Source organism: Oncorhynchus nerka, linkage group LG28, assembly GCF_034236695.1.
Source record: "Oncorhynchus nerka isolate Pitt River linkage group LG28, Oner_Uvic_2.0, whole genome shotgun sequence".
NCBI classification, from domain to species: Eukaryota; Metazoa; Chordata; class Actinopteri; order Salmoniformes; family Salmonidae; genus Oncorhynchus; species Oncorhynchus nerka.
Genome location: NC_088423.1, coordinates 16,156,609 through 16,172,566, shown reverse-complemented (window position 1 = coordinate 16,172,566; position 15,958 = coordinate 16,156,609). Strand labels below are relative to the sequence as shown.

The 15,958-nt window shown below is 42.3% G+C and overlaps 1 protein-coding gene across 2 annotated transcripts; it reads left to right on the top strand.

Annotated features, from left to right (window-relative positions):
* The first annotated feature begins 3,403 nt into the window (after window positions 1-3,403).
* LOC115112940 (zinc finger protein 616-like) lies at window positions 3,404-15,696 on the top strand. 2 transcript variants are annotated; one of them, XM_029640022.2, is made up of 4 exons: window positions 3,404-3,881; window positions 4,022-4,125; window positions 10,613-10,715; window positions 11,027-15,696. In XM_029640022.2, the coding sequence occupies exons 1-4, from the start codon at window positions 3,596-3,598 to the stop codon at window positions 11,968-11,970; spliced, it is 1,437 nt and encodes a 478-aa protein (XP_029495882.2). In that variant the 5' UTR covers window positions 3,404-3,595; the 3' UTR covers window positions 11,971-15,696. The 2 variants fall into 2 exon arrangements, with proteins under 2 accessions (XP_029495882.2, XP_029495883.2); XM_029640023.2 differs by lacking the exons at window positions 3,404-3,881; window positions 4,022-4,125 and adding an exon at window positions 5,935-10,066.
* Window positions 15,697-15,958: the final 262 nt, after the last annotated feature.

Below are 15,958 nucleotides of genomic sequence, written 5' to 3'. Positions count from 1 at the left end.
TTCAAACATAAAGATATAAAACTGTATTTTTTTGTGAAGAATCAACAAGTGGGACACAATCATGAAGTGGAACAACATTTATTGGATATTTCAAACTTTTTTAACAAATCAAAAACTGAAAAATTGGGCGTGCAAAATTATTCAGCCCCTTTACTTTCAGTGCAGCAAACTCTCTCCAGAAGTTCAGTGAGGATCTCTGAATGATGCAATGTTGACCTAAATGACTAATGATGATAAATACAATCCACCTGTGTGTAATCAAGTCTCCGTATAAATGCACCTGCACTGTGATAGTCTCAGAGGTCCGTTAAAAGCGCAGAGAGCATCATGAAGAACAAGGAACACACCAGGCAGGTCCGAGATACTGTTGTGAAGAAGTTTAAAGTCGGATTTGGATACAAAAATATTTCCCAAGCTTTAAACATCCCAAGGAGCACTGAGGTCAAACGGTGCGTCAAGGATTGATGATGAGCTGAGAAATTTAATGATCTTGTGACTAAGCTAAATACAGGAAAGAAGAAGGGATTCTATCAACACAAAATGTATGAAGTAAAAGGTGATGGGAAAAACTGTGGAGAACGTTGAACACTATTATGGGTAGGAATTTGAACATGTCTGCCTCTTTTGTTGAATCAGAGGGTATATTTATTACAAAACCACATGACATCACAAACTACTTTCATGAATATTTTACAGACAAAGTGAACAAGTTGAGGAATGCTATGATTCCAACTGATGGCTCCATGTCATATAGCCTTATAAAAGATTGTATCTTGAAGGAGAGGCATTGCATGTTTGAATTTCATCAAGTAGAAAGGGAAGGTAGAAAGGATGCGGTTGTCTCTTTCGGATGACAAGTCACCTGGTACAGATAATCTTGACGCCAAATTACTTAGAGTTACAGCTAACCAAATATCTACCCCAATCTCTTGACTCTATGGCTGCATGCCTATAGAAGGGCATCTTCTGAGGCTGAGGGGTGCTTTTCTGAAGGCGCATGATGCTTTGGTTCTTTCTGCATGAAGATCACAAGCTCTTCAACTGGGTCGCGATGGAGGAAATAGCCTATATGCAAATTGGAGTGGTTCTAGGGTGTCAGGTAGGGTGGAGGTGATATGGTCCTTGACTAGTCTCTCAAAGCACTTCATGATGACGGAAGTGAGTGCTACAGGGCGGAAGTCGTTTAGCTCAGTTACCTTAGCTTTCTTGGGAACAGGAACAATGGTGACCCTCTTGAAGCATGTGGGAACAGCAGACTGGGATAAGGATTGATTGAATATGTCCGTAAACACACCAGCCAGCTGGTCTGCGCATGCTCTGAGGACGCGGCCGGGGGTGCCGTCTGGGCCTGCAGCCTTGCGAGGGTTAACACGTTTAAATGTTTTACTCACTTTGGCTGCAGTGAAGAAGAGCCTGCAGGTTTTGGTAGCGGCCGTGTCAGTGGCACTGTATTGTCCTCAAAGCTGGTTATGATTGCAGACAGAGCCCAGTGAATGGGATGGTGCAATATTGGATTAGTCATATTTTAATAAGGTGCATGCATGGGGATGCCCATGCTGTGGAGATAGACCTAGCGGACTGAAACCTCACTGTTGTAGGCACAATACAGCTAGTGCTATCGAGACTCACGCTGGCAAATCAATCCATTACGTTAGCTACCTAAATGTGAAGTAAACTCAACTGAGTAATACAGAATGGAGACTTTTAACTTGAAAACGTGCAGGATAACTCTTTCTGGTTTCCTTGACTTCCGTTTTTTTTTACTGTGTTATGCTTGTTCTCGTAGCACTCCTCACAGGCCGTTTGGTGTACGTTTTTATGTCGCTGAGATGAAACTGCCAAAACTCTGACAGGTATTATTGTACATCAGAATTGCATCACACTATTTGTTCAAGCCTAAAATATTAGTCCGTAATCTTAACATGATGTTTGTATGTTCACAGACATAATTTCACATTTACGTTTAATGTTTCACGCATGGCTTTTCTTACGACCCTACCAATTTACGGATGGATTTTCTTACGAGCCTACGTTAAACCTTTTGGCAGGTACCTCGCTCCATACAGATGTTTCACCAGATAAATGTGAAGCATCCAGTTGGCATTTCCACTCACTACCAAATATGGTGGTGGGAGGAAGCCCAGTGGCCGGCAGGGGGAGAACATGGCCAAGAAGGATTTTGGCCATTCAGCTCATTTTCTCATCAATTAAACATTTGATCTCCCTAACATTTTCTGTTTCCAAAACTAGAATCTATAACAGAGTGGACTGCGTTTTGTAGACTTTACCCTTTGCCAAAGTAAAACAAAAATGATGTTGTTAAGGAGTGCAAAGGCGAATTTAGTTATTGCACACTAGCACATCACATTGCTTGCTGTTTGGGGGTTTTAGGCTGGGTTTCTGTATATCACTTTGTGACATCGGCTGATGTAAAAAGGGCTTTATAAAGACATTTGATTGATTGATCGTAGGCGTTCCATAACAGAAATATACAATGAAATGCTAGAACGCGCCAATAGGATCTCACTAGCTCGTGCTTGGACCTGCCCACCTCCTTGCTTGTTCTTGTTCTGCCCACTATGATTTAATTGATTTGCTCCCATTGGAAATGACAGGCTCTGGTCCATCTTGGGTTAGTTATAAAACATCTTTGGTATAGCCTCTCCCACGAAGAAGAAGACCCTGGTACTGAAAAGAGAAGCTTATGGTTGCTATGGATTTGTATATATTTGTTTCACTACCCGTACAGTAGGTGGCAACAATACACCGTATCGATTGTAGTCTGCCAATAAAGCTAAAAGAAGAAGAAGATAAAGAAATTGGGGAAAGTAGTGGTAGGTGGTAATTGTAGGGGTGCCCATGGGGCTGGGGATCAGAAATGTCCTGTGCGAGAGAAGCAGGTTGAGGTTTCCAGGGTTAGAGTAGTGCAGATGTTGTCATATGCTGAGGCAGTGAAGAAAGTAGAGGAAGATGGGTCAAGGGGGAGGGATCCTGAGAGGACGTACGTTAAGGAGTGGTGTGTGTAGTAGATCTGTACCAGTACAGAGGGATAGGCCAACAATTGATATATGTTTCAGTAAGATTAGAGTTTTAGCATTTATTGAAATGGTTATCAACTGTACTGCAGGGATGGAATGTAAGTCGCAGAAAATTGAGGTTGTGTTGGCAGCTGCAGAGAGGTATTTGGGTATACGAGACTTGACATCAGAAGAGTTACAGGGTGTGAGGTAGGACTAAATATATTTAAATAGTGGAGTTTGGTGGTGTTACTTTTTTATTATTTGATTTGTTTTTTTGTGAGTGGTGCAGATAAGGTATTTTATTTTTATTTTTTTCAAGCAAAGTATTAGGGAGTTGTACTCCAGTCTAGTAGGTGGCGGTAATGCAACATTTATTGGATGCCAGCTGCCATTAAACCTCATCAAAGAAGAAGAAAAGGCGACCGACGCTGGTGGTCCTCTGTTTACTTTTTAGTGAACTACACCAAATTTGATTTCGAGGTGTCTGCATCTATCTGTACTTTTCAACAGCCTTTTGCTTCTACACTACACATCCATTAACAATTACTTATTCGAAGGCCATTTTCGGTCAAATAATGGCAAATGACGTTGCTTTTCACACTCAGCTAGCCTCCATCATGGAGGTTTTAGCTAACGCGGCCGTGGCTGAAATCTGCGAGCTTGTTGACAATGGCTATGCGGTCCTGCATTTGGAGATATCTCAAGGGCAGAAGGAGAATGAAGCGTTGAGGAGAAAACTACGGATGATGGAGCTGAAAGTGTCTCGTGCGAGTACTCCGAGAGCGGGAATGGGAAGCTCAATCCTCGCGCACAGTCGTTCTCGAACTCACTTTGGCATGGAATCGAGAAGGACATCAGTCGGTAAGATTCGGCGGTTCCAATAGAACGCATACTAATTACATTTATAGGTTACATCATTTTAGAAACCAACTTATCAAGACACCATTGATAAAGTGTGTTGTGTGTGAATGTCAACCATTTCCCTTGTCTGCTAATTTTAGGCGAGGTACATTGTCGGAGAGGAGTTGATTCCCAGTTGGTCACCAGCCTGTTTAGGGACGGAAAGTCCTCAGGTGATACTGGACAGACTACCACACAGAGAAAGGTACAGGGGCGAAAATCTGATATCAACTTTGGAGGGGACAATTACATGACATTCTCTCAATAGCAATTCCTGAGGGGGACACCAAAAGTAGTGCTGTAACACATAGCCTACGTTGTAATATGTTAAATGTAAATCAAATCAAATTTTATTTGTCACATACACATGGTTAGCAGATGTTAATGCGAGTGTAGCGAAATGCTTGTGCTTCTAGTTCCGACAATGCAGTAATAACCAACAAGTAATCTAACTAACAATTCCAAAACTATTGTCTTATACACAGTGTAAGGGGATAAAGAATATGTACATAAAGATATATGAATGAGTGATGGTACAGAGCAACATAGGCAAGATACAGTAGATGGTATCAAGTACAGTATATACATATGAGATGAGTATGTAAACAAAGTGGCATAGTTAAAGTGGCTAGTGATACATGTATTACACAAGGATGCAGTAGATGATATAGAGCACAGTACATACGTATGCATATGAAATGAATAATGTAGGGTATGTAACATTATATAAGGTAGCATTGTTTAAAGTGGCTAGTGATATATTTTACATCATTTCCCATCAATTCCCATTATTAAAGTGGCTGGAGTTGGGTCAGTGTGTTGGCAGCAGCCACTCGATGTTAGTGGTGGCTGTTTAACAGTCTGATGGCCTTGAGATAGAAGCTGTTTTTCAGTCTCTCGGTCCCAGCTTTGATGCACCTGTACTGACCTCGCCTTCTGGATGATAGCGGGGTGAACAGGCAGTGGCTCGGGTGGTTGTTGTCCTTGATGATCTTTATGGCCTTCCTGTAACATCGGGTGGTGTAGGTGTCCTGGAGGGCAGGTAGTTTGCCCCCGGTGATGCGTTGTGCAGACCTCACTACCCTCTGGAGAGCCTTACGGTTGTGGGCGGGGCAGTTGCCGTACCAGGCGGTGATACAGCCCGCCAGGATGCTCTCGATTGTGCATCTGTAGAAGTTTGTGAGTGCTTTTGGTGACAAGCCGAATTTCTTCAGTCTCCTGAGGTTGAAGAGGCGCTGCTGCGCCTTCTTCACGATGCTGTCTGTGTGAGTGGACCAATTCAGTTTGTCTGTGATGTGTATGCCGAGGAACTTAAAACTTTCTACCCTCTCCACTACTGTCCCATCGATGTGGATAGGGCGGTGTTCCATCTGCTGTTTCCTGAAGTCCACAATCATCTCCTTAGTTTTGTTGACGTTGAGTGTGAGGTTATTTTCCTGACACCACACTCCGAGGGCCCTCACCTCCTCCCTGTAGGCCGTCTCGTCGTTGTTGGTAATCAAGCCTACCACTGTTGTGTCGTCCGCAAACTTGATGATTGAGTTGGAGGCGTGCGTGGCCACGCAGTCGTGGATGAACAGGGAGTACAGGAGAGGGCTCAGAACGCACCCTTGTGGGGCCCCAGTGTTGAGGATCAGCGGGGTGGAGATGTTGTTGCCTACCCTCACCACCTGGGGGCGGCCCGTCAGGAAGTCCAGTACCCAGTTGCACAGGGCGGGGTCAAGACCCAGGGTCTCGAGCTTGATGACGAGCTTGGAGGGTACTATGGTGTTGAATGCCGAGCTGTAGTCGATGAACAGCATTCTCACATAGGTATTCCTCTTGTCCAGATGGGTTAGGGCAGTGTGCAGTGTGGTTGAGATTGCATCGTCTGTGGACCTATTTGGGCGGTAAGCAAATTGGAGTGGGTTTAGGGTGTCAGGTAGGGTGGAGGTGATATGGTCCTTGACTAGTCTCTCAAAGCACTTCATGATGACGGAAGTGAGTGCTACGGGGCGGTAGTCGTTTAGCTCAGTTACCTTAGCTTTCTTGGGAACAGGAACAATGGTGGCCCTCTTGAAGCATGTGGGAACAGCAGACTGGTATAGGGATTGATTGAATATGTCCGTAAACACACCTGGTCTGCGCATGCTCTGAGGGCGCGGCTGGGGATGCCGTCTGGGCCTGCAGCCTTGCGAGGGTTAACACGTTTAAATGTCTTACTCACCTCGGCTGCAGTGAAGGAGAGTCCGCATGTTTTCGTTGCAGGCCGTGTCAGTGGCACTGTATTGTCCTCAAAGCGGGCAAAAAAGTTATTTAGTCTGCCTGGGAGCAAGACATCCTGGTCCGTGACTGGGCTGGTTTTCTTCTTGTAGTCCGTGATTGACTGTAGACCCTGCCACATGCCTCTTGTGTCTGAGCCGTTGAAATGAGATTCTACTTTGTCTCTGTACTGACGCTTAGCTTGTTTGATAGCCTTCCGGAGGGAATAGCTGCACTGTTTGTATTCGGTCATGTTACCAGTCACCTTGCCCTGATTAAAAGCAGTGGTTCGCGCTTTGTTTCACGCGAATGCTGCCGTCAATCCACGGTTTCTGGTTAGGGAATGTTTTAATCGTTGCTATGGGAACGACATCTTCAACGCACGTTCTAATGAACTCGCACACCGAATCAGCGTATTCGTCAATATTGTTATCTGACGCAATACGAAACATATCCCAGTCCATGTGATGGAAGCAGTCTTGGAGTGTGGAGTCAGCTTGGTCGGACCAGCGTTGGACAGACCTAAGCGTGGGAGCTTCTTTTTTTAGTTTCTGTCTGTAGGCAGGGATCAACAAAATGGAGTTGTGGTCAGCTTTTCCGAAAGGGGGGCGGGGCAGGACCTTATATGCGTCGCGGAAGTTAGAGTAACAATGATCCAAGGTTTTTCCACCCCTGGTTGCGCAATCGATATGCTGATCAAATTTAGGGAGTCTTGTTTTCAGATTAGCCTTGTTAAAATCCCCAGCTACAATGAATGCAGCCTCCGGATAAATGGATTCCAGTTTGCAAAGAGTCAAATAAAGTTAGTTCAGAGCCATCGATGTGTCTGCTTGGGGGGGGATATATATGGCTGTGATTATAATCGAAGAGAATTCTCTTGGTAGATAATGTGGTCGACATTTGATTGTGAGGAATTCTAAATCAGGTGAACAGAACGATTTGAGTTCCTGTATGTTTCTTTCATCACACCATGTCTCGTTAGCCATAAGGCATACGCCCCCGCCCCTCTTCTTACCAGAAAGGTGTTTGTTTCTGTCGGCGCGATGCGTGGAGAAACCCGTTGGCTGCACCGCTTCGGATAGCGTCTCTCCAGTGAGCCATGTTTCCGTGAAGCAAAGAACGTTAGTCTCTGTCCCTCTGGAATGCTACCCTTGCTCGGATTTCATCAACCTTGTTGTCAAGAGACTGGACATTGGCGAGAAGAATGCTAGGGAGTGGTGCACGATGTGCCCGTCTCCGGAGTCTGACCAGAAGGCCACCTCGTTTCCCTCTTTTTCTGAGTCGTTTTTTTGGGTCGCTGCATGGGATCCATTCCGTTGTCGTGTTTGAAAGGCAGAACACAGGATCCGCGTCGCGAAAATCATAATCTTGGTCGTACTGATGGTGAGTTGACGCTGATCTTATATTCAGTAGTTCTTCTCGACTGTATGTAATGAAACCTAAGATGACCTGGGGTACTAATGTAAGAAATAACACGTAAAAAAACAAAAAACTGCATAGTTTCCTAGGAACGCGAAGCGAGGCGGCCATCTCTGTCGGCGCCGGAAGGGTGAGAGATGTATATTGAGGAACCATAATTACTACTACTACTGGATAATTGATAGGTACAGTAGTTAACTGAAGGGTTGTCCCAACTTGTTAAAATGTTTAAATCATTATAATACTAATAATAATAATAGTTATAGCAGTGTTCCTTATCAGTCCAGTATGTATGCAGGTATTTGTATTTACAACCAGCAATACCAAGCAAGGCCAGTAGGTGGTAATGGTACTGTACACTGTATGGGTGCAGGTTTCATAAATACAATGAACATGATGCGATCTCTTCTCAAATAATCTCCATTGAGAACCATCACAAAGTTGGTCTCCGCACTGAACGGACCTTTTTATTTAACTTTTTCTGATTCATTTATATAGTCATTAAATATGTCCCACTGGTTTGAGTCTATTACAACATCTTTACAATAACAAAACACTCAGAATAAGTTCAGTTCTAAAAGCAAAATAACTACTTCAATGAAAAACCTAGTTATTGTTCAGTCAGTGTCTCAACTCTTCAAACAACAGCTATTGACAAGTATGTCACACAAAGTATGCCATTTTAAATTAAATAAAATAAATAATTAGTAAGTGTACTGTCATGTACTAAAAACTACTAAACAAAATAACAAATATCATACTATACACCAGGGGTTCTCAAACAGGGTAGGTGGGTCCCTGGTGTTATGTCAAGGGGTCCATGAAATAAAAAAGTGTAATGAACGTATTCAGCAGCACAAGGATTCCACTAACTTTACATATAATATAGAGGGGGTGGAGGTCCCTGAGGAGGACCACTCAAAACCTTGCCTGCCTTTCCTCAAAATATGCAGGGGTTCCAGTACTCAAAAAAGGTTGAGACCCACTGCTATACACACTACTGAACAAAACAACTGAACATATGTTTGAGGGTTTCAATGGATCCAACCAATTGATGGCAGATATTTTCCCTCAAGACTGTCCAGCCTGTCTTTATGTACATTACAGACAAAATTCTGATCAGCACCTCAACTTGGTCAACCAACCCCCACACCTGCACTGGAAGCCTCCTGAGGACCTCTGCTGCCTCTCCACTGCTGCTACAGGGGTATTTCTTGCGAAAGAGAGGCAACTGCACTGAAAAAGAATCTATGTTCAGCTCAGGGTACTGATCTAGAGACTCATCCAACTCCTCCGTGAGAAGCACGCTTTCCAACTTTTGCAGAATGTTTAGACTGTCCTGGTCAAAATGGTGGCCAAACTGAACATCCACACCATCCAACACTTAAAACAATTCTGCCCTATAGTGATCCACTGCTTTGCCAGCAAATCGTCTTGAGTGTGTCTCAATGGATTCGATCAATGTTGTTGCTTTCTCATACAGTGCAAGGTAGCTTTCGTCATTTCCACACGCTGGATAACTGGACATTGATTGGATTTAGCTGGTGTGCTGTTACAGTTACACAGTGGTGGTGGGTTTGGCAGTTTTGATGGGCTGTAAATTTTACAAAGGCTTTTCTCCAGTTCCTAAATCCTGCACTAATGAAGGCAGCATCCGCTCTTTGGCCAAAAGATGGCTGGCTTGAAAACCCTTGGCTCCACTGAAAACACAAAACTCCTTTTATTGATTGATTATAATGTAGCCAGGGGAAATTGCAAAACCATCTCTCTTGAAACGTCAACACTGTTGGCAAGAGTTTGCGGTTCTATAAATTGTGGGTGTGGCTGATATGGTTTTGTGCCATCACTGAGGTAACTGGACAATGCTGTGCCACTGTCCCCTATACTGGTGCAGATGGCAACAAGGTTGACACCTGGTCCTACCGTGGCTGTGCCACTGTCCCCTATACTGGTGCTGCTGGCAACAAGATTTACACCTGGTCCTGCCATGGCTGTGACACTGTCCTCTGAAGTCTCTCCTTGGCCCTTTCACCACCCTCACTGCCTCACAGTCTATCTCCTAGAAATGAAATAAGGTGTTTGCCGTACTCCTAACTACCGCTACCCAAAACTACACAATTAATCACAACAGCAATACCATTGCCTTAAACAAATCTTAGTTCAGTCACCAGTTTAAGTTGAGAGTGGGGGTATCCATGGCATTTTCCAATTATGTCCCTATTTTACAAGTAAAAAATCTAAAAAATTGAGAACCTTTCATAATGTTGCCAAACAAAGACTCAACAAACTTACCTGAGACTCCCTGTCTTTGCCAGTCTGTCCCTGCCCATCTGTCCCCAGCTCTGCTGTCTGTGTGCCCTCTGTTGCCTGATCTGCCTAATGACATCATGTTTACAGTGATCTATTGGGGGGGACATATCATATTTTTCCCAGGATGGGGGGATCGTGTCCCCCCCGTCCCCCCTGGGATTTCCGCCTATGGAAAGGTAAGCATTTGTCCACACTTGTTTCAGAAAGGGCAGCCTAATATTTCAGTGGTTATCAACACAACCTAGGTCTGAATGTAAATATGACGTATAGCCCACCCATGCTAGTGGTAATTTTGTAATCAAGTGATCCTGTTTACTGAACTGTTAGTGTTCTTGTGTTATATCTTTTTTTCAGCTGTCTTTATGACTTTGACTGTACAGAGCATTATTCCCAGTTTTAACTGTGTGATTCCAGCCCTGAATGCTGATTGGCTGACAGCCATGGTATATCAGACCGAATACCATGGGTATAACAAAACATTTCGTTTTACTGCGCTAATTACGTTGGTAACCAGTTTATAATAGCAATAAGGCACCTCGGGGGTTTGTGGTATATGGCCAATATACCACGGCTAAGGGCTGTGTCCAGGCACTCCACGAAGCGTCGCACATAAGAACAGCCTTTAGCCGTGGTATATTGGTCATATACCACACCCCCTCGTGCCTTATTGCTTAATTATATCTTGCATCCCAATTGATTTTACCCAACCTTGTGTCTAACAGCCTGCAGCGTTGGATGAGAGAAAGTCCAAATCACCTACCATCAAAGAGGAGAGGCGGGAAGAAGCCTGGGACAATCATAACAAACGAGAGAGACTGAGTACCGGTAATTAAATGGGAGACGGGCTTAAAAAAGTGTCTTCATTACGCCTTTTGGAAAAAAACATGATACATGAATACTGTCATGTAAAATGATTGCAATAATGTTAGACTGTACTGCGTACAATTCATAAATTGATTTAATTATAAGTACAATAGATTTCATGGCAATATTTTTGGCTTTCATATAGACTAGACTAGATTTATACTAATACATTTCTCAGAAATTGCTCATATCCTTTGACTGATATGTAGTATTTGATTACCTTCATGAGCATCCAGTTCAGTGATTCACACACTGTGTTGTTGATGTTGTAGGAGCTTTAAATCCCTGTGTTGGAGGAGAAAGGCATTCCAACATCGACACAGAGGCTGCTCAATCAATCAGCAAACAGGAGAACGCCAGCTCTTGTTTATGGGTGAGTGGTGAAACAGACAACAGCCTCTTGCCAGAATCAAATGAAAATATGAGTGTGAACAAACGATCTCAAACCCCAGCATTGGAAGATGGTGATGGAATACTTGACCATGCAGGCTTTGATTGTATGATGTTTGAGCCCCCCAGACAACTTGGGACCCTTAGCACCCAGGGTCCTGGGGCTGATCTTCCTGAGTGCTCTTACTCTCATGTGGATGTTGTACCTCTTAATTCTGAGTCAGAGAATAGTTTTCCCTTTTCGATGAACAAGGTGAGTCGCTCCATAACTGAGCACAAACAACCTGTAGCTTACAGAGACAATAGACAGAGGGTGCCGTTTCCCTCAGATGAGCCTCACATGACTGTGCGAAAAGGCATGGAGACTGGATCCAATGCCTTGGTAATGACTGATGGTTGGGTCTCCCATGACAGTCATAATAACGACGCTGTGAATTACAACCAAGACGGCACAGCAGGTAACCGGTTCATTTGTAGTTTCTGTGGTAAGACTTTGGCGTGTCTGAAGAACCTCAAGACACACCTTAGGGTTCACACCGGGGAGAAGCCGTTCAGCTGCATGCAGTGCGGGAAGCGCTTCTCCGACTCCAGCAACCTCAAGCGACACCAGAGCGTACACACGGGGGAGAGACGCTACGGCTGCAGCCACTGCGGCAAGCGCTTCGCCCAGTCAGGCTCACTCAAAGTGCACCTTAGTATACATAAAGGATGCAAGCAGTTCCGATGCCCACAGTGTGAAAAGACTTTCATATCGGCCAATCACCTCAAGAGACACATCAGTGTCCACGATGGAGAAGAAAGTATTTTACCAACCACTTTTCAGTGAGTGAAAGCATACCCAAACGTGCTCCAGCCCAGCTTGAACAAAAACATGAACTGGGGGGCTCGACTGAAGGAGTTGATCATCCAAAAAGTATTCCATACACTTTTGAATGAGTGTTTTTGTAACTCTTATCATTGAAGTTGTTTATCACTCATCCTCAGCCCACTGTGTGAAAAGTGGTTTGTGGACTCAAGTAATCTCATTCGTCACACCGGATACTACATACAGTGTGGGGAGAGGTTTGCTGCGAAGCACATTCTTAGAATTCACCTAGAGAGAAACTATTCTGGTGCTCTAGTGCTGGAGATTGTATTGTCACTGAGTATACCACGAACACCGTTATTTGTGAATAATTCTACTTTTACATTTTGACTGAACACATTTTGTCTGTATTAGGCTATTTGCTATTTACAGTTTAGGAGTAGTCATAACAAAAGGAATGGAATTAAAACAAAATATTTTGTATGTGTATCTAATAATGTGTACCATTTATTATTTCAAAAGTGCTGCAAGAAATATATGAACAATACAAAAAGTGATTGTTACTACTATTATTATTATTATTAGTAGTAGTAGTAATATAAAACATACTACCTCTCTTTAGGAAAAACACTCCTCCAAGCCAACCAGTCTAGTAAAATGATATCTCGCAAAGGCCCATGTATGACATTTTGAAATATGAATTATCTTGCACACATTATTTTTGTAAACATTTCCTCTGAAAATGTGTTTTTGTGAAATAAACAATTGTAAGAAAAAGGCCAGTATATTGCTGACTTTTTTTTACTCATCCAGTAGTATGCAGAACCAGCCTCTCGTCAGCAACACTAAGTAAGCACTTCCGGGTCATGAAATAAAAAGTCCCCCACGTAATAGTAGAAAAATGTAAATAACCTGTATTTAGTCATGGCATATGAAAAATGATTGTCTAAACAATAATAATGATTCATTTTTGTTCAGATTTAAGTGAGATTTGCATTAGTTGGGTTTTAAAACATGTTCCAAGGTCAAATAAATAACACTTTTCTGTATACAAATATTGCACTGCACAGGAAAAACTATTGATTGTGTGTTCATAAAACCAGGGTCCAGTCTACTCACTATAGTCCCGAGAATACAAAGCAGATGAGTTTGAACAAAAAGCTAGGTCATATGAAGTGTTGCTGGCTTTTAACTCTTCCTCCTCCATAGCCGCCATTTCAATTTACTGAATATGGAATACATATATGGAATACATATTAGACTGTAGAGAATAAACTTTATTACCTGTCTCAGCTTAAGTGATGTGGAAAATAGTCAGTAGGTTCTCTACTAACCAAATATGCACACACAATCATTTTTTTCTGTACAGGGCTGTAATTTTTACTGTTCAGGCACCCCACTTTAGCTGTTTGACCACAGTAAAAGTCAAGCAACACTTCCATTGACCTAGCTTTTTGTTCAAACTGTTTTGTATACTAGGAATTCAAGTGAGTAGACTGGACCATGGTTTTATGAACACACCATCAATTTTTCCCTGTGTAGTGCAATTTGTTTGTGCAATACAACAAAAATACTGTAAGACTTTGCTTGAACATTACTTTTCAAAATGGCATCCTTGAACAATCACACCAGTAAATTAACAGTAATTATACAATATATTTTTTTATTATGTTTTATTTTCTTACCAGTAGACTAGTATGTTCCTTACATGAATTGACTTGAGCTCCAACCATTTCTCAATGTGCTCTAATTTATAGTATTATTTATCGTATATGAAATAGTAATTCCCTTTAGTTTAGATTTTTCCATGAAGTTGGCTATCATTTTGTAACAGTTCCAGCATTATGCAAATTACAAAAACATCTTGATTTCTTATAATACACATAGCGTTTACAGTGGACTTAAGTTTTTTATTTGGATAGATGCAGCTACAGTTGAAGTTAGACGTTTACATACACTTAGGTTGGAGTCATTAAAAAACTTGTTTTTTAACCACTCCACAAGATTCTTGTTAACAAACTATAGTTTTGGCAAGTCTGTTAGGACATCTACTTTGTGCATGACACAAATAATGTTTCCAACAATTGTTTACAGACAGATTATTTCACTTATAATTCCAGTGGGTCAGAAGTTTACATAGACTAAGTTGACTGTGCCTTTAAACAGCTTGGAAAATTCCAGAAAATGACTTCATGGCTGATAAGCTAATTGACATAATTTGAGTCAATTGAAAGTGTACCTGTGGATGTATTTCAGTGGTAAAATCAAAAGAAATCAGCCTAGACCTCAGTAAAAAATAAATATGGACCTCCACAAGTCTGGTTCATCCTTGGGAGCAATTTCCAAACGCCTGAAGGTACCACGTTCATCTGTACAAACAATAGTACGCAAGTATAAACACCATGGGACCACGCAGCCGTCATACCGCTCAGGAAAGAGACGCGTTCTGTCTTCTAGAGATGAACGTACTTTGGTGCGAAAAGTGCAAATCAATCCCAGAACAATAGCAAAGGGCCTTGTGACGATGCTGGAGGAAACAGGTACAAAAGTATCTATATCCACAGTAAAAACGAGTCCAATATCGACATAACCTGAAAGGCCGCTCAGCAAAGAAGAAACCACTTCTCCAAAACCGCCGTAAAAAAGCCAGACTACGGTTTGCAACTGCACATGGGGACAAAGATCGTACTTTTTGGGGAAATGTCCTCTGGCCTGATGAAACAAAAATGGAACTGTTTTGCCATAATGACCATTGTTATGTTTGGAGGATAAAGGGGGAGGCTTGCAAGTTGAAGAACACCATCCCAACCATGAACCACGGGGGTGGCAGCATCATGTTTTGGGGGTGCTTTTCTGCAGGAGAGACTGGTGCACTTCACAAAATAGATTGCATCATGAGGTAGGACAATTATGTGGATATATTGAAGCAACATCTCAAGACATCAGTCAGAAAGTTAAAGCTTGGTCGCAAATGGGTCTTCCAAATGTAAAATGACCCCAAGCATACTTCCAAAATTGGCAGAATTGAAAAAGCGTGTGCGAGCAAGGAGGCCTACAAACCTGACTCAGTTTCACCAGCTCTGTCATGAGGAATGGGCCAAAATTCATCCAACTTATTGTGGGAAGCTTGTGGAAGGCTAACCAAAACGTTTGACCCAAGTTAAACAATTTAAAGGCAATGCTACCAAATAGTAATTGAGTGTATGTAAACTTTTGACTGACTGGGAATGTGATGAAAGAAATACAAGCTGAAATAAATCATTCTCTCTACTGTTATTCTGACATTTTACATTCTTAAAATAAAGTGGTGATCCTAGCTGACCTAAGACAGGGACTTTTTACTAAGATTAAATGTCAGGAATTGTGAAAAACTGAGTTGAAATGTATTTGGCTAAGGTGTAAACTTCCGACTTCAACTGTACATGTTGCTGATATAATGGAAGTCCTGTGGGCAATGTGTTGGAACAAGGTTTGGGAGCATCCAAACAAAGAAAATGAAGATTCTGTAAAACAGTCTTGTGCTGTTATGAAGGTAGATGACTAATAATGTGACAATGCATAATATCTCTTGTCTGGGAAATGTTTACTGCGGTTTTTGGCACCCTAGTTAAATTGCAGTACTGGTATCATTGACTAGGACACGGACGATTTACACTGAGGACGACCTGTTTTTTTAGTTTTTCTAAACCTTTCTTGCACTATGATTTTTTTTGGGCACCATGTTCTAATAAACATCTTGATTTTCTATTCAAGGCTCAGTTTTGGATTTATTCCTTTTTTCGACAGTGTGCTGGTCTCACCTCTTCCAGGTTATAAAATGTAAGCAATTGCAAGTAAAACATTTTGTTTTTCTGCAGAAAAAGTTTAATTTGTCTTAAGTATCTTCAGTCTCACCAGCGGGTTCACACAGGAGAGAAACCCTTCAGCTGCTCTGTGTGGGTAGAGGTTGTGGTGGCTAATTTCTTTACTATCAAATGAGGAGAGACAAACTTATCACACAAGTCACAGT